Consider the following 20,242-nt stretch of genomic DNA (forward strand, 5'->3'; position numbering starts at 1 on the left):
AGTTTTTTGAGCTTTTCTGTTGAATGCTGGAGTATTTGTTCAAGTCGGTAGATTTTGAATTTTTAATCTTCCTTAGAACTGTGGTGAATAATGGCCCCTGGCAGGAGATAATGAAATTTTCTTAATTTATATTTTCAAGCAGAAGCTTCAATTGAAAATGGCATTCTATGGCCTGGAGACATAGCTCTATGTAAGTTTTAGGGGAGATGCAATAACAATGCAGTGCCATCGAGACGAGGAATGATGGGACAGGGAAGAAGTAATTTAAGGAGGCAAAGAGAATGTACCAAAGCTTTATTGTAGTGTATCTAATGATCTGCTGAAGATTCCCAATGGTTTTTGAAGCATGACTGGATAAACTACTGTTATCTTGCCAAAACAGAAGCCCCTGCTTAACCAGCAGAACAAGGCTATTGATTAAAACACCTCTCACAATAGATTACACATGGAATCTCATCTCCATACTTTGCACTTGGTAAAGTGTAATAATGAGCATAAGATAATCAAAAGAAGAGTAAAAGCAATTTGTTGGGCGTTGTACAGTTCAAGATTAGAGTTAGAGAGGAAACAAATTTGCATGAATAGTTCTGCCTATTTTTAAAGCTGAACACAGGAAATAGTGCACAGTATGATTTCTACGGAAAGAAAATAGTCTGCCTTTAAGGTTTGCAAGTCGATGTTTATCTTATACAAGGGAGTAGTTATTGTTATTCATCATATTTTGTTGTTTTTGGTCATTCATATTTGTTGAGTTGTAGAGAGTTCGCCTGCATTATCTCATTTAATCTTAACAACGAACGTCTAAAGAAGATATGTTTTATAGATGAGAAAGCTAGGATTGAAAGGTTTAATACATTGCTATGGGACTCACAGTTAAGTAAGGAGCTGTGCTGGAACTTTCTGATTCGAAAGCCTCTTTTAAAAGCTAATCTTCCCAAATAGCAAATGTTTTTTGCTTCCGAGTGATAAATAATATGCTATATTGTGTTTTGTAAAATATATTCTCAAATTATTATAAGTAACATGTGCATTGTGCCTTTCATTTACAGTTTTAAAAGATTAAGGAAAAGCAGCATATTAATAGTTAGTTTGCATTAATATTTCATGTGTTCCCCCAAAAAGATGTTTTTTTTAAAGACTGTACTGCTATTATTTTGTGCATGACATTTTCTAAGTGAATTTTATGTACGAGTATGTAAATTAATGATATTACACATTTGTAAAATGCCTTTGATTAATTACACATTTTTCTTGGTAACATTTATCTTAATTTAAAAAAATATTGTGGTTACCTTAAAAGTTAATATTGAAACCTGAGAATTTTTATTACATTTGTGAAATAAAATATACTTTTAATACTTTTCACTTTTTACCATCTCCTAATTGTGATGATTGAGCGATTCATTATATATTCCTTGAAGTATATTTTTCTTACATATTATGCACAAACCTGAACAATATCACTGACTTTAAATATTACACTCTAAAGTTTGCTCTTCTGTTGTGTATAGGAAGTAAATTAGTAAACTCTTCATGTCCAATATTACTCAGTTTTATTTTCTTCAGCTTTAGAGATATACATTTGGCTTCATTCCTGAGTAGATTTTTTTTTTTCTTATTTAGAGTAGAAAGACGTAAAAGGAATAAGTTTTAAAATAATTTTTTAAAGTCAGTCTTTTTCTATTTAAAGCAGCTTTATGGCCTATAAAGCAGGATTTAGGATTTTTTTGGTTGTAGTTGATGGTTTTTATGTTTAAAAATGTAAGTTATGAATATTAATGTCAGAAATAATACTTTCATTCTGGTATTTGAAGTTGATAATGTTACAAAGCATTTATTATTGGATTTAATTTAGTGACATGGAATTCTCATTTTAGATTAGTAAGAAGATTAGAGGAATAAATATTAAAATGATAGAAACTTGAAATCTAAAGGAATGTGTAGAAGTAATATATAGGTGATATTTTTTGATAGTGCTCTTAACTCAGTGATGTGAAGTAATGATTATCTTTGGTCTATCCATGCCAACTTTTCGAAATTTTTGGAAGTGTGTTTAGATATTAAGAATGATTACATGCTTAGAATTTGAGACTGAGTGCTTTATATTTATTTACTAGATGTTAAATCATACACTATATCTCAGATATTGCTTAGACATTATTTGCAAGGGCTGCACTTATGCAACTTTTGAGTTCTTTCTAAAAAACAATCATATTACTTCTTCCTATAGTTGAGCCACTTTGTTTAAGTTTATTTGAGTAAATAAGCAAAGGTTGAATATAGAAAAATTTGCAATGATTACACTGAATCGTTTTATGTTATTGTTATTTTTAACAGTGTCCTCCTAGGGAACACAGTTTATTGGTAGATTGTCAAAAAATATTTATGTCCAGGTTTATTTAGTGTTCAAAATTTTCATTAGCTAGCAAACTTTTAGAAAAAATAATCTTTTCTCTGCTTTTAAAACTGTTTTTAAAAATGGGCTTGCATGTGATATATGCATGTTCCTAGAAGTTGTACTTTTTTAGACCCCTCATGTTAGGAATTTATAAATAACTAGCCTGCTAGCTCAAAATTAAAGCAACTAAAACCCTTGATTCTTATGATTAAAATAGCAAATGATGTCATATTAACATTATAAACTCTATTATGCATTTGCTGCATAAACCTTATTCATTTCTTAATGAATTTGTATTTCACTTGTATTTTATTAAGACTTACAGAGCAAAATAATGAGTTTCCAATACATATTTATTCTTTACTAAACTACCTAAACTGTTCTCTAACCCAGTGGTTTTTAGTTGTCAGAATCACCCGCTTAACTAGTTAAAGCTCAGATTGCTGGGTGTGGCCTCAGGATTCTGAGTCTGTTGGTCTTGAGTAGGACCTGAGAATGCATTTCCAGCAAGTTCCCAGTTGACGCTGGTGCTCCTGGTCTGAGGACCACATCTTTTAAGGGCCAGTGCTTAACCAGCCTAACTCAGCTGTGCATCTTTACGAATATGAAATAAAATAAGATAAATTTTATTAAAGTTGAAGTGTTTAATCAATATCTAGAATCCATTTTCTTTATGACAAATAGTAATTGTATTCCCTTCAAGTTGTAATCAATGGTCCACCTATTTAAAAAGCCCTATTTTTTCTCTTCTGCCTTGTTCTCATTCATACTTGGATTCATGCTTAACATTTGAGAAAAGTGTCGATTTTTAACATAATTCACATGGTACTACTAAAATATACTGATACTTTGTTAGTATAACCATACCTTTACTAATAAAGATACCTCTCCCCCCAGGAGAAAGTTATGCCAGGAACTATGACCGGGAACTATGCCTAGGGCTGAGCAAACAAACAAATGAATGCCTTTCCCTTCTTGGCTTAGGTGTGCCTCTTCATTTTTGTTTCAGTGAAAACTTGGAGCAGAACAGTTGGAGGAAATTTACTTTGCTTCTGTGTCTAATTGCTTTCTCTTTCCCTATCTTCTTTAATGATAGCAGTTTACAATTGTAGAATCTTACCCACAGTGTATTGGTTTTTCAGATTTTTCTTCATGCTAACAGCTCACATTGGGCATTTCCTTTTCCTTTGTGTCCCACACTTACTGTAAGTGGAAACTTAAGGCTACTTGCTTCATTCATAATTGAATGTACAGAGTCTGTATTTTTATTTCCATCATTTGGTCCTTTAAAAGCTTTGGTTTTCTTTTCCATGAATCAAGATACTGCTATACAGATTTGATATTTTTATACTTCTGCATTCCACTTCTTGCTGATTAACCTTTTACTTTCCCCCCCTCAAGATTAATTTTTTAAATGTATGATATATAAAATGAACATTTTTGACATCTTGAGATGCCATTTATTCTAGAAATATACATAGTTTTACTTGCAGGAACTCCATTAAGTCTCCTTACCTTCAATTGTACTTAGGAAGATAGCCCAAGAATTAATACCATTTGCTGACTTACAGTGAAGGTTTTGTACAATGTGATTAGTAATGATGGTAATTGCTTTTAACACTTACTTGAACCTGTAATTTTGGTGAGATGACTAATACAAAGATCAGAAAGAGTAAATATGAGCAATTACTTTTCATTTACGTGGTGTTGGTCTTTTAAGAATAATGGAAGCAGGAATACTTTGTCCCTTGTATACTTCTTGTCAACATATTGTGACAATGAAAAATATAAAATGAAAAATTTAAATTACATATTAAAGTCATATTTATTCTTTCTGACCTTCTAGTGGGAAAAAACTGGGTAACCACCAGGTATGCTTTATTTTTGAAAAAAGATATAAATCCCCAAATCCTTTGAGCTACATCCTTCTTCACCTTGGTCCAAAGTCCGTCATGCTCTTTGTGCATTTCAGCCCAGAGTACAATTTTATTTCTCTCCCACCTGTTCTTGGATTGATTACGTGAGAGAAGGCTTCTGTGGGAAGGGGGACAGTGATGATATATATATATGAAAAGTTTACTAACAAGTGTAATTATTTGGGGGGATTTTTGTCATGAATATCTTTTAGATACGTTTTAAAACCATTTGCAGCATGATAGACTTAACACTGTTGAGTGGTTATAAAATGTATACAGAGGGAGTTTATAAAAGGGGATCTAACTCAGATGAGTTTAGATTATTTTGTTTCTGAAAGGTGTGAGGGTTATATAAAGGGAGGACCCTTGTAGGTATGAGTATATACAAGAAAGAAATTTAAAGAACTTTGGGTTTTATGGGGACTAGGTTAGTCGTTGAGGGTTCCTGGGAGATTAAGTAAGACACTTATAAAAAGCAGCGAAATCTCTTTTTGCTCTAAATTTAACAAAGGAGAGAATGAAACATTAGTTGAAACATTAGATATTGACCTATTGAGAAATCTTAAATCTATCTTCTGTTATTTAAATTTTTAGGATATAAAATTGGTTCTGTGATTTATGTGAAAATAATACACTTACACTAAATTGAGAGCAATTGGCAAGTTTCCTCAAGAGATTGAACCGATTTATAAGAAATACAGAATAATGAAAGTAAAATAGAAGAATGTGATAGGTCACCATTTACATTATCCATGCTTTTGGAAATTATTATGTATGATATATATTTAAAAATATGGCACCGAGTACTATAGGTTACTTTTGAGAAAATATGTTAGCTTAATATTCACACAAACAATATTAGTTATAACTTATTTAATATTTAAGACTTATTTATAATATACCTTGACCTATAAAATTTACATTTTTGATTCTATAGAAGTTTTCAGGTCTTGCTGTTCTTTAAGGAAGGTTCAACCTGGTTTAAGTTGAAATGGCCTCTAAGGTGCTTGACTTGTTAATGTACTTACCTCTCTGATGCAGTTCTCCTTCCACTGTCCTTTAGTTAATTGCTGTGCTAAAAACTGGGCTGCGCCCAGGCCTATGTGGCTTATCTGACTGGAGCATCATCCCATGCACCAAAAGGTGGCAGGTTCGATTCCCAGTCAGGGAACATATCCAGGTTGTGGGTTCAGTAGTGCGCGAGGCAAATGATTAATATTGCTCTCTCACATCAACATCTCTCTCTCTCTCTCTATCTTTCTCTTACCCTTCCAACCCCCCATCAGTAAAAACATGTCCTCAGGTGAGGATCTATAATAATAAAAGCATATTATGCTAATTAGACCGACCCGGACGAAGAGGGGGCTGCAAGGGAAGCCTGGGTCCTGGGTGCCCGAGGAAAGCCAGTGCCGGCAGCCGGGGGAAGGAAGGCCTACTCTTGCAAGAATTTCATGCATCGGGCCTCTAGTTTAAAAATAAAAATACTGGGCTGCTTTTTCATTCTTTCTTTTACCGTTTTCTAGTCCAGTTACTGTATGTACTATAGAACGTCTGGTATTCAAATTGTTAAATATGTTTTGGTATAATGCTCTTGTTCTGTTTGCTTTGCTTCTTAATTTATGTAGTATCAGAAATATAATAAAAGCCTGCAGATATTACTTATAAAGGATAATTCTTGCCTTTAAAAAGCTTATAAAAAAGATCATTTGGATAAATTCATAGAACTTAAATAAATGTCATCTTGCCTAGAATTCTAACTTAATTCTAATAATCTTGATAATTTACTGACAACACAAAAATAAGAAAATACTTTCAGTTGTAATAAAGAGGACATCCTAGGTATCATGTTAGTGACATTCTTTTTAATGTAATGTTTCAGGGAGTCTTAATTTAGAAGAACCAAGTTTCATAGTCATATCATATTAACAGTACCAGCACATTAATCTAGAAAATTGAAAGAGTAAAAACAATGTTTAGACACTCAACATGTGCCAGGCACTATGCTAAATCTTTATTATTTTTTTAATATGTTTTTATTGATTTCAGAGAGAGAGAGAGAGAGAGAGAGAGAGAGAGAGAGAGAAACATCAATGATGAGAGAGAATCATTGATCAGCTGCCTCCTGTACTCCCCACATTGGGGATCAAGCCCACAACCTGGGCATGTGTCATGATGGGAATTGAACTGCAACCTCCTAGTTCATAGGTCAGTGCTCAACCACTGAGCCACGCGGGCCAGTCCTAAATTTTAAATGTAGGATTCAAGAGTATAGAATGTATTATAGTAGGAAACTTAACACCAAACTGGATTTAGAGGATAAACTTCAAAAGCTGGCACCTCCTTTGTTTTTAATATGTTGTCAAAACTTACTTTCAGCCCTAGCTGGTTTGGCTCAGTGGATAGAGCGTCAGCCTGCAGACCAAATGGTCCCAGGTTTGATTCTAGTCAAGGGCTGCAACCTTGGTTGCAGGCTCCTTCCTGGCCTGGGCCCTGATCGGGGCTCGTGCAGGAGGCAACCAATTGGTGTGTTTCTCTCACATTGATGTTTCTTCCAGTCTTTCCCTCTCTCTTCCACTCTCCTAAAAATCAATGGAAAAATATCCTCGGGTGAGGATTAACAAAACAACAACAACAAAACCCACAAAAAAAACCTTACTTTCAGGCTATTCAATTTGTGGTTGTATGTTTCTGTTCAGTCATAGTAACATTTTTATTGTAATTTTAATTATTAAATATGGAGAGTATACTGGTACGTTATGGTAAAACTTCTAATTAAAAGATGTAGTAGAATAGTAGAGAAGTATTAGCTCTTTTTACTTCAAGTTAAAATCTAGTGTGACCCACAAAACAGAAATATTATAACATAAAACAAATACGACCTTTGTACTCTTCCATAATGACGAGCAACCTAATGTCAGTTGAATTTTTTGTTTCATAGTACAAGTTGCTTGAGGAAAAAATGAACCAGTTCTCTTTTAGTATATCTCTTTAGCAAAAACATGCAACTAAATTATTGTGTCACACAAGTTTGATTTGTTTTGTTTTCCAGGTGCAACAATCGAACACAGTGTATAGTAGTTACTGGGTCAGATGTATTTCCTGATCCATGTCCTGGAACATACAAATATCTTGAAGTCCAGTATGAATGTGTCCCTTACAGTAAGTATGAAATTGATATGTTTCACTCTCTCCAGCATTCCTGGTTGATGCTGAAAGACTACACACGTGAAAGAAGCATATGTTTATGGCCTACAAAACCATTATGCATGCAGAGCACTAACAGACTCGGGCCTCCAATTAGCTTCACGAAGTGTGGAAGGAAGCCATCGTGTCATGCTGGCCAAGTGTCTGTCTGTGTTCTTAAGTGTTTGGCTTTTAAGGCTAGTGTTTTTCCAGGAAACAAACTTGAATTAGCTATTCAGTAAGGCAGATAGAAATTTGTACTTTTGCCCGATACCAGTTGCTGACAAATTGGTTTGGCTCACGGTTTTGTAAAGAAGGAATTGACTTTGGTTTTAATTGTGAGCTACTTGAATGGTTACCTGCTGTCGTGGTAACTTCAGTGCCTGTGAAAACTACCATTGCAGTAACTGAGGCCAGTGCTTCCCTTTTGGTTCGTTTGTCCTTAAGGGAGCATTTCTTGACCAGATTCAGTGATGAAATCTTAACACTAAACAACATAGATATGACAAAATGGTGCACACATTTCTATTTTTAATTTGGCCTAACATCCATTTATAGTGAGGTCCATAAAGGGATATTTAAAATTCCATTGCAAATGCCCTAAGTAGGAGTCAGCTAATGTTCTAATTCTGTACAGTTTTCCTCCAAACCTTAAAATTTATACTTATAAATTGTATTCTGTACTTTCATTGTACATTTTAGACAACTAAAAAGTTTCAGTTTATTACCTAATTTTCATAAGCTAGTTTGTTTGAAAGTGTTCTTGTATTCATTACTTTTCAACTTGGAAAAAAAAAGTGTCATGTTGCCTCAGTTCATAGCAATTTGAATTAAAAGTTTGTTAGCAGCAATTTTATTCATTTGAGATAATTTTGGTACACTTTCCTCTGGGGGAAAAAAAAAATCATCGGATTCCAACTAAATAATGAAATTACTTTTTCCAGAAACTAGATCACTAGTTCTGACAGATTCCTACATCCAAACCATCAGTATTTCTATAACCAAATGGCCGAATTCTAATAGATGTACTATGTCCAATACAATAGCAATGCATTCTTACATTGTGTGAAGGCGCTGTCTCTCTCTTTTCTACCCACAGTTTTGATAAATTGGCTTTTTGTGGGGTATCAGTTAAAGGCCAAACACAGATGATCTTTTCTTTTCATTCCTGCTCTGTGCTCCTGTGTTACTGTGAAATGGATGCTTTTTATGTTTTCAGTATTTTCTATGCCATTTGTAGGATTGGAAGCCCACTGAGTGCACTGATCTTGATGTCATTTCTCCCGTGTGTAGTGTTGGTGGCTCACATACTCATTCTCCTGTGCCACTAGAGGAACATTGTATTCTTTTAAGCTAACCAAAATTTTGTTCCATAAAGTCACGTTCACTTGAATTTAGCATGGTTTCTGTCCTCACATTAGAAAAGGAATACAGCATCCATCCCCAAAGAGTGGAATCAGTCAGAGCTGCCAAGAATTGTTTCTTTCTGGAGCCTGTTCCCGTGCCCTAGTCTGTAGACCAAGAACAGTGTGAAGCAAATATTATTTTCAGACTGAAGTTATTTCTTGCGCTGTGTAAGAAAGGGAAAAGTGGATATCTTCTGGAACGTCTAACTTTCAAAATTTTACCTTTTCAGTTCTCCAGAAGTATTTTACATTGTTCACTAAACTTGCAAATAGCTATCCTCAGAGAAGTATTGGTTCTTTTTAGTTCTTGTCCTTTAAATAAAACCCGGGAATTAATTTGCTGTTACCTTTCTAGAAGTTTGCACAAGGCAGAAATAAGTCTATGGCTTTTTTTAAACGATTTCTTGCTAAAGAATTGATGTAATTATAACTTCTGTATACCGTACAGTAGTGACACACTATCAACTGCATGATTTTTACTAATATGATAATATAAAGCAAAGGATCTTTTTAGATTGTTCTGATCTTCAGTAGGACCATGAATTTTCTTATCTCTTTTCTCTGTTCCTCAATTCTTTTGTTTCTTTATAATTCTGTTCACTGTACCCATCCTTCACACTTGCTTTTCATTTTAAGCCTGTAACTTTAATTTTCTACTTGTTTTAGTAGTGTTTTTGTACTTGTACTATTTGCATAACCTTTACACTATACTTAGTCAGTAAAAATTGTCACCATTAGGTAATATTTATTATATGTTCCTTACCATCTTGCTTTATGGCAGTTTTTATCCAGAGCAAATTCTCTAGGAGCTTACATATCCCATACTGTTTTCTCCTCTTTAAAAAGCTATTCAGAAAATTTTTCATGCTTTCTGAAAGTTCTATAATTAATTTACTCAACAGAATTTATTAGGAAACCTGTTAGTTTTATTTTGCATGTCTACAGACAGGCATATGTATTATATCTGACATATATTCCTTCCTAGATAATTTCTATGTCAAAAATATATGTACACAGGACATTCTTTATCCTTAACAGAAGTGTTAGTAATTGAATGTATTTTTTAAAAATAATTCATAAGGATCTTGTAGGATAAAAGAGAAAATCAGATTGGAAATTTATATTCCGTAGGCAGGATTTGGCATTGATTTTTGTGTTCTGTTTCAGATGATCACTAAATTATAAAAGTGATATCATAATTTTAGCTACAAGTTTTATTTGATGAAGAAATAACCATTACTGTTAATTAAGTCATTATTAATGAGTAAACATGAGATTATTCAAAATGAAATAGTGTGTCACTTCAGTTACAGAGTATATAGGCGTTAGTTTGCTTGGGTAAAGTTCTTGTGTTCCATATCCATGTAGTCCTCCACTGATGTTAGTGGGCCATGTATTTATGTTTGTTTGGTCTATAGAATAGTAAACATATTATTATGAATTAATTCACACAGTCTCAAGACAAGTTGCATATATATTTGGCATGTGATGATGCTAATTAATGCTAATTTCATTAATTTTATTGTGATTTTATATTATTCTGGGTTGAGGAATTTTAATGTACCAATTTGACATATACCTATGCTTTGGATCTTCATAAAAATTATAATGTAAGGACATTTGTTTTAAATACCATATCTTATTTGATTCGTTAATCACCAAAGGTTTTATTTAGTTATTTTTAATCTTTATCTTTGGATATTCTCAGTTTTCATCAGAATTATAAATTAGATACAACCTATGTCCATTTTATTTTTTTAATATAAATATGTCAGTTAAATCACAAACAAAGCCTCCCTATTTAATATTTTGCTCAGTAACTGTACTGTCAGTTTAATTTATCCAATAATAAAATTCTTCCATTTTCAATTAATAGAAATCGAAATATACTTGCTACATCTTTTATTGAACTTGTTTTAAGTTCTATTTTAAGTATGTAACATATTTTAAAGTGTATTATTCCCATCCTTTATATGTAATTGACTTATTTGAGTAAAATCGTTTTCTAAAAGAATATAGCTGTATAAAAATATAGTCTGAACAGTCACAACACTAATGATTTCTCTTATCCTCATTTCCCCACCACGCCCTTCCGTTATTGATTCTAAGCAGGTATAATATTGTTCTTCACTGAGGAGTAATTTTAGGACTAGTGGTTTATGAAAAGTTTTTCATGTCAGTAACACTTAATTTCTTCTTTTTACCGGATGCAGTCAGAATTGCACATTATAGAGCAAGTATGTTTCCTGAAGGTAGTTAAATACACCAAGTTGGGCGGTAGCTTAATGTGGAAGGAGTATCCTATTTTTATGCCAAAAATATTAGTGTGATGTTTCTCCCTAAGGTATTTCAGGAGGTCAGTATTTAATCTTGAATTATTATAAATTTAAGAAATTAATCAAGTTAAGACATCTTAATGAAATGTGCAACTACAGTATCTTGGAGTAATCAGTTTGGAGATACAGTCCTAGCACACCCTAATGCATTTTAATAAGGGAAGAAGCAGCAGCAGAGACATTAATTTGGACACTTTATGAAATTCAGGCAACATACTTCAAAGCCTACATAAAATCTAAAATAGTGCTTTATGGTTTGTAATTTATTAGAATACTATTTACCAATAAAGAGTGTCATGTAGCATCCTTCCTTAACTGCATAATCCATTTCTTTAAACTTCTTGGAGGGAGGATTTTTTTCGCATATCACTGTACTAATCAGGTTTGTTTTATGAAAGCATTTACCTTTTCTGGGGTCTGTGGAGTCAAGGTATTTGCTTTGAATGCTTGGTATGATTGTTGTTGCATGCGAGCTTGCTTTCTGTGTAAATTGATGATGGTAGACAATGTCATAATGAGCTAACCATAATTCTTTCTTCCTTTTTCTCCTTGCCTACTGTGCTTGCTTTTTCCTTGTATGTATTTTGCTTACTTTTTTTTAAATAGTCTTAGTATTACAACTTGAGATATGTGTTATAGAGAATTTAATAAGAATTATATATTATGGAGTATATATAATTTTTATATTTAAATTTACTAATAATTAGTAGAAAAGAAATGCATTATCATACCCCACCCTTCAAAATCCCTATTGGGATAGAGATGGGGGAAATTTGTATGTTCCTGTAAAGGAGGCGTTGTTTTTTTACTAGTATGGTTCAGATGGATATTTGTAGAAATAGAACAAAATAGAAAAACAGTTAAAACATGTACTGAGATGCATAATTATATATTTTGTGTTATATAAACATATTTGAAAAATGTTAAAATGTAGCAACATCTATATTCATTAAATTTGACCTAAGCTCCAAAATTGAGTTGTAATTTTTTATAACTATATTTTGCTGTTATTATGTTTAACATAATTTTAGTCAATGTAATTTGAATTACATTATAGTATAAATGGGGATGATACACCCATGCATGCATTTGTGTCTACAGCATACATATATAAAGTAAAACTTGATAAGAATGCTGAGTGACTTTGGAAAGGCAAGAGTATGTATACCATGCATTAGTGAAGAATTTCATTATTTATTCAGGTACACTAAGTGAAGCAACATGCCAACATATTTGTATTGCCTCCTTAATCTATTAAAATGATTGATCCATGTTTTTTTATGTAACTTTAGAATCTTTCTCCTGCTAGGTTTTCCTGTTGTGTATTTCTCTTTATCCAAAGTAGTGCAGCTCTTATTCTTCCTATATTTAGCATCTATTACGAATTCAGTCTTAGACTAATAGTCAATTTATTTTAATCTTTTTTCTTTTTTCCTTGCACTCTTTTTATTTTTCTTCCGATGCTTAAAATAGAAGTGGAGCAAAAAGGTAAATAACGTATACAGTCTGAACCCCAGCTCCCTGTTATGTGCCTTATGGATGTTACCTCCTCCCTTCCCTTCCCCTGCAACACTCCTGACATTAAAGTAATCAGCAGGACCTCATAAATGCACCTCCTAAAGAAGTCGACTATTAGCAATGAGATTATGTGACTGCTAAATCTGGTGATGGAATAAAAATTCTGAAGTCGGCGAGGGGGATCTGTCCTTTTTCACCCTTTATCTCTTTTTTCTGACACCCTTGGATATTTTATTATTAAAGTGTCATCTTGCCTGGTTTCCAGAACCCTCTCCATAGCATGCCATGGTTACAGGGTATCCTGGTTGCTTCATCACTGCTTCCCTTGTATTTACTTTTCTCTGCTCCTAATTGCATTTTCCAAATATTTATGTTTCTTCAATCGAAGCTCCTTTGTTTTCAGTCTAACTTCTGTAAAAGTTCTAAACAAGCCTTCACATTGGGTTTTTTTGTTCTATTTTGTTTATTTGGGTCTTTTGCTTTGGGGTTTTGGGGTCTCATAAGTGGTCCAGGGAAGGGGAGGGTACAAAGTTTGGATTAAAATAAAGTATTTTGTACACTGTTGTGCACTAAAGCTTCAAGTTTTAAAGCATAAATTACCATATTGTCAAATAAAAACACATAGCAAAAATGTAAATGCTCCGCTCAGTTATGAATGGTCTTAAACTTAGCTTCATATGCGTGAAAATAAGCCCCAGCCACTCTGTGTGCTGGTGCATTGATTATGGGAGCTTGAGGAAAGAAGGGCGGTACTTTTTTTTAAGGATACACTTTGGAAAAATAGAATGTTAATTAAATGATTTTTTTTCTCTTTTGATTTATAATCCTTAAAATTTGTGTTTACCTGTGTAATTTTTTTAACTTGGCTTAATTCTTGTCTTTTCTATGTGACTGCTAGTTTTTGTGTGCCCTGGGACCTTGAAAGCAATTGTGGACTCACCATGTATATATGAAGCTGAGCAAAAGGCAGGTGCTTGGTGCAAGGACCCTCTTCAGGCTGCAGATAAAATTTATTTCATGCCCTGGACTCCCTATCGTACCGATACTTTAATAGAATATGCTTCTATAGAAGATTTCCAAAACAGTCGCCAGACAACAACATACAAACTTCCAAATCGAGTAGATGGTACTGGATTTGTGGTATATGATGGTGCTGTCTTCTTTAACAAAGAAAGAACGAGGAATATTGTGAAATTTGATTTGAGGACTAGAATTAAGAGTGGAGAGGCCATAATTAACTATGCCAACTACCATGATACCTCACCGTATAGATGGGGAGGAAAGACTGATATCGACCTAGCAGTTGATGAAAATGGCTTATGGGTCATTTATGCCACTGAACAGAACAATGGAATGATAGTCATTAGCCAACTGAATCCATACACTCTTCGATTTGAAGCAACGTGGGAGACTGTGTATGACAAACGTGCTGCATCGAATGCTTTTATGATCTGCGGAGTCCTCTACGTGGTCAGGTCAGTTTATCAAGACAATGAGAGTGAAACAGGCAAGAACACCATTGACTACATCTACAATACCCGATTAAACCGAGGAGAATATGTGGATGTCCCCTTCCCCAACCAGTACCAGTATATCGCTGCAGTGGATTACAATCCTAGAGATAACCAACTCTACGTATGGAACAATAACTTCATTTTACGATATTCTCTGGAGTTTGGTCCACCTGATCCTGCCCAAGGTGAGAAGATTTGCTTGCTCATGTAGATGTCTTTTGTGAACAGCGTATTTGTAAAAGACTTTTTAATTTTCCCCCTGTTTATTTTCTCCCCTTTTTCATAGTTAAAGCACAAAGGATAATGTAGCATTTCATGTTACCTCATAGTATGTACATTTTAGTTTTATTTTAGTCCATTCCCCCTTCATATCCCCCCCCCCCCCCCCCCCCCAGATTTCTTCACTTAAATGTTGGCTTCAGAAAATTGTAGCCTCATTGGGCACTGCTAAAAATACAATACCAGCTACAAACAAACCTGTTAGCTTTGTTTTTTTCCTCCCTGACTTCTGAATTGATTACAATCTATGTGCAGACCTTTTAACTTCTTGGCGCCAGTGGGTAAGGAGAATAAGTGTTAGGAAGTCCCAGGAGAATTGCGAGGCTTGATGTACAACTCTAGGCATAAGTGAGTGTTTTGAAGTCTGCTCTCTGTGCAGGAGAGGAAGTCATCCAATGGCTTTCTAGATCATGTAAAAATTACCCATTTTTATTTCCTGGTAAATTAGTAATGGTTTTAAGTCAATATTTCTGTGACTTCAACTGTCACCATGGACAAAAAAAAAAATTACATGATTCCAAGTGATATTTTATAAAGATGTTATCTGCTAGGATTTTTGTGTGTTGTCTTCAGATAACTTTGTGAAGGTTCATTACTTCAAGAAGTAATAATGCTAAATCTTGGGAAATATACTTTAGTTTATCAAGTGAATTGAATTCTGTAGGAGACAATTTTTTAGGTTGAATTAAATGAATATTTTATTAAAACAAGATTAACTCATCCTCACAATAAAAGTTATAGAGCTTGCACTAATTATGAGTCTTCTATTTGAACAATATTTGTGTATTAAAGTTCTGAATTAATGTTTCAGTTTACTGAGTTAATTGGAATTCTCACATTATTGAGTAACTTCAAAATTTTAGGAGCCAGGCTGTTTTTTGGAGTGATTAAATCAAACTCTTCAAGGTGGAACAGAAATTAATATTGTTTTTCTTCTATTAAAGCAGTACACAACCACATACTTAAATATAACTATAGGTTTCCCACATAGTTTAGGATATACTAAGTTCTAAATATTGTTATGGGATCAGAACCTCAAAAACAGAAGTCATAGCCTTTTATGGTTTAACTTTTTGTTGTTGTTGTTGTATATTCTTTTTATTATTATATGCTAATATACACATAACATTGCACACATAGTCCTTACTCTTTCAAAACTGATACTATTCAAAATATCAATATGATTCATGATATAGAGTGGCTGGTGGTGTTTGTTAAAGCCCAAGTTCCTGATTCCTGGTAGAAACACCAACTTGAGATCCAGTCCTACATTTAATTTATATTTTTAACTTCAGCAGTGCTGGTTCAGAGAATTTGTGTACATGCAAGTGATTTGTAGGAAAAAGATTAATAACTTTAAGGCTTTGTTTGTTAGTTTAGGAAAGTCAGACCTCATATCCTATATAATAAAAGGCTAATAAGCAAATCGACCGAACAGTGGACCAACAGGTCTCTATGATGTGCACTGACCACCAGGGAGCAGACGCTCAACGCAGGAGTTGCCCCCTGGTGGTCAATGTGCTCCCACAGGGGGAGTGCTGCTCAGCCAGAAGCCGGGCTCACAGCTGGTGAGCACAGTGGCGGTGGTGGGAGCCTCTCTTGCCTCCACGGCAGAGCTAAGGACCCCACAGGGGATGTCCAACTGCCAGTTTAGGCCCGGGGAGCAGGCCTAAGTTGGCAGGCGGACATCCCCCAAGGGGTCCCAGACTGTGAGGGTGCAGGCCAGGCTGAGGGACCCCCTCCCCCTGCTCCCCAGGTGCACGAATGTCCTGCACCGGGCCTCTAGTTAAATATAAGGTTTGCTGAGAATCAGTTTTTCAAATACCAGTTTGAATAAGACATCAGTTAATTGTGAGAAGGTGTCTTTTGTACTAGAAGGTAAGATTTGCATCACAGTGCTTTGAAATCTGCATCAAATGGCTGTCTGATTCAATGATTGTTGGAACTGGGACAAGACATATTCCTTATAGGCTATTTGCTATTATACTTACAGTAACAGACTGATGCAAATAGTTATGCAGAATGGCAGGGGCCACCCAACACATTAGCTCACATTATAAATGGAATACAAGCTGTTATGGCAAAGGTTCTCATGAGCACGGTATGCCTGAATTATTATGTGTCCTGTGATGTCTCAATTCCTTCACCAGTGTTTTTAGTTATTTATTTATTTCTTTTTTTGCAGTTGAATTTCTGTACATGCAACAAAAATTTTGAATAGTATCAGTTTTGAAAGCGTAAGGACTATGTGTGCAATGTTATGTGTATATTAGTATATAATAATAAAAAGAATATACAACAACAACAACAAAATTTGTGATGTGATTTTTGTTCATGAGAGCAAAAACGACATTGACTTAGTACAAGGCCCCTTTTTCTCTGATTCACCTATGTCTAGAATTTTTTGGCTTAAAGTGATAGCAGTAATGACTATTGTTACATGCTCTACAATGAAATCTTCATTTCCCCCCCTAAAAGCTAGGACCACGCTTCCCCTTTATCCTATAGGTTTGTAAAAGGCAAAAGTCAGGAATTGACAAAATCTGATATTGTATTGATACTTGTGGTAACCTTTTTTGTAATCTATACTACCCTCAGAGCTGTTCCATTTGTGTTGGGTGGTAGTAAATCTCTTCTCTCCATTAGCAAAATAAGAAAGAAAATAATTTTTTAAAAATGTAAATTCATCATGAGGCAACACCTGAAGGATTGTTAATAGAGACTAATTGCCCTGTGTACTTGTCACGAAAAATACTCCGTGAATACAAGATGAGTAATATCATTTTTACATGTGGCTTATATTCTAGTGAATATTTTGATCCATTTCAGATGAAAAAGTCTGATAATTTAGATGCTTTTTAGAAAGAGCAGTTACCAGCGTTGAAAATGAGAAGCTTAGACACATTTGGTAACTGTGTTCCTACAACTGTGTTTTGTTATCCAAAATAGCCATTCTTAAATATTCCCAGAAAGTCAAAATTCATATTGGCCCTTTAAAAAACCCTTAGTCGTAAAAAGTTTTATCTGACCTACATTTTTCTTTCTGCTGTTTGAATCATATTCTGTTAGTCTCTTTCCTTATAATTTATCTTTATATGCTTTTAGAGAGACTCCAGTCTCTCTCATTCAAGATGCGTGCTGATAGCTGGATGGGGCCTTGCAGAACTGTTCTGGCCCATAAATTTAGGTCAAACCAATAAGCCACTGTCAGCTTTCCAGAAGCAAGATCCGAGAAACGGATGGGACAGAGCAATGAGAGATCAGGTCTTTGCCTGTCATACAAAGCAGTGATTGACTGGCTTGGCTGAAATTCAGTCTTAGGTACTGGATTTGCCACGATGTATGTCACCAAGGCATACATTGTGCTGTAAAATTACTCATTCCTTTCATTTTTCATTGTGGACTGCTTCATAGTGTATTAGCTTCAGTACTTTTTTCCATTTATAAATCCAAGCTCTTTGTTTCTCACAGTACACGTGTATTATTTCTTTGCCGTGATCATGGTTTTTAAATAAATCTTTCCTCTTTTTTCTTTTCTTTGAGTTTTAGCTTTCTGTGATCTCTGCATAGTTCATTTGCTCCATTTACCTAAACTAGGTCTGTTTTTCCTTTCACATTCCTCCTCCCTAAAGTGGGCTTATAGGAAAAAAACCCATTTCACTCTTACTTTAACTCTTTTCTGTTTCTTAATCTGAATTGCTCTATATTTACATAATCTGACTGCAAATTTGATATCCTAAATGTTATCAAAAAATATTGTGTCTTGGGTTTTGACAGCTCTTGAATAATTACTCTAATTATGAAGTACGACACTTCAATAATATGAGGGGAAATTTTTATCAAGAGAGTTAGGTTTATTATTTTTTTAGGAACTGTTTAGCATAAAATGCGTATTTCTTGAAACATCTTCCCACTGAAAATGAATGCTCTCAAATAAAGATGCCTGCTGTTTTTAAACATTAAATAGGGTAAATTTAATGAATACATAGTTTTGCCTTACCAAGCTATAGACTCAACGCTAGCTGGAGTTCCTTCAGTGAATCATGGGTTAGTTCTTGGACCTAGATGATGGAAATGCTTCCCTTCACTTAAATGGGTATTGTCCTTAAATCTTTTCATGCAGGAAAAAAAGCCAGTAATAAATAGCAAGTCCTTAGAAGACACCATCGTAGTAAATCGAACCATTCTATATGTGCTTGTCAAAATCTTCATGGGTTCCTATTAAATAGGTTTATTAGCATTTTATTAGCACCGTTTCTAGTTCTCTGTACTCACATGATAACAGTAGGCAGAATGCTACATCAGTTCATCTAGGGGCTTGATAAGGCATCCTAATAACTGGGATGAAGCTCTGTATAGTAGGGTTTGGATTAGGTAGATGGGTTTGAATAGGTTTCTGCAGCAGCGGCTGGGCATGAAGTTTGCCTTGTTTTCTGCTATCATTTCTAGGCTAATCTAGAGCTTTGAATCTCTGGCCACATGAATTCCAGTATGAAACTTTGTAGTCTATTGCTCCAGTATCTTATACTATCCTCCCCACATATTTTCTTCTTTTAGAGATTTCCACAGAACACAGTGTCAGGTACATGCTCCAAAATAAGGGCAGATGCCATGCTTTTCCAGTGTCTGTGAAAATCTTTTACCTAGAAAAGTAAGATCATGACATTTAAGGGTATGGACAAGTGACCTTCTCTATGTTTCACCTTCTCTATGGCTCAGTTTCCACATCTTTAAAAGGAAGATAATCTTAGTCCTACTTCATTGGGGTTGTGGTACAGATTATCTAAGGCAGTGGTCGGCAAACTGCGGCTCGCGAGCCACATGCGGCTCTTTGGCCCCTTGAGTGTGGCTCTTCCACAAAATACCACGTGCGGGCGACCACGTACAGTGCAATTGAAACTTCGTGGCCCATGCGCAGAAGTCGGTTTTCGGCTCTCAAAAGAAATTTCAACTGTTGTACTGTTGATATTTGGCTCTGTTGACTAATGAGTTTGCTGACCACTGATCTAAGGTGATCTGATGATCCTTGAAGGCTGATTAGCATAGTGTCTGGTACATAAATGCTGAATAAGTGTAAGCTTTTATCATTATCTGATGCCCTGTCTTCACCTATGGAAAGAAATATTAATCTTTAGAAATGCCTCAGCATTTCTAACTTCAACCTTACAAAAAATTGCTTTCCTTGAAGTTGCTAAACTTTGTCCTTGAAAAATCCCAGAAATTCTAGTAGTCCTCCAAAAAGGTTTAATTTTGTCACTTAAAGTTTACTTTCATGTTTATTTTCACGATGTCCCAATATTTAAGTGATTTGCCTTTGATAATGTGCTGATTCCCTTTGAACTTCTTTTGATGAACAAAAAGTAAAAAGGTAGGAAAATTATCAAAAGACACATGGAAACAGGATATATAGAATGTTGTGTGAAATTGTATACATTTTAATAGAGGTCATTTTATTACCTGCCTTCACTCGGATATTATGAATCTTTCAGATCACTAATTGTAGTATTGTTGATGCATATTTCAGTGGTGAAATATGCCCTAATTAGTATAGTGTTGAGGGATACATAAGATGGTGTAGCATGAAACCACTTTACTCTGCCCTGCTCTCTTTTTGCTCTGATTCTCCACTCCCCTTTAAAATTGGATCCAGCAGCAGTCATTTGACACTTCTGCAAAAGATCGTGATGCTTTT

At 34.5% G+C, this 20,242-nt stretch overlaps 1 protein-coding gene across 1 annotated transcript in view; it reads left to right on the forward strand.

The window, feature by feature from the left end:
* The window catches only part of ADGRL2 (adhesion G protein-coupled receptor L2), a 177,684-nt gene that overhangs the window by 115,348 nt on the left and 42,094 nt on the right, over window positions 1–20,242 (forward strand). The window contains exons 4-5 of the mRNA XM_054721170.1: window positions 7,364–7,473; window positions 13,656–14,456. Of these exons, the coding sequence (XP_054577145.1) occupies window positions 7,364–7,473; window positions 13,656–14,456 (911 nt within the window). The remainder of the gene's footprint in view (window positions 1–7,363; window positions 7,474–13,655; window positions 14,457–20,242) is intronic.

This window comes from Eptesicus fuscus, chromosome 9 (genome assembly GCF_027574615.1).
Source record: "Eptesicus fuscus isolate TK198812 chromosome 9, DD_ASM_mEF_20220401, whole genome shotgun sequence".
Classification (NCBI taxonomy): Eukaryota; Metazoa; Chordata; class Mammalia; order Chiroptera; family Vespertilionidae; genus Eptesicus; species Eptesicus fuscus.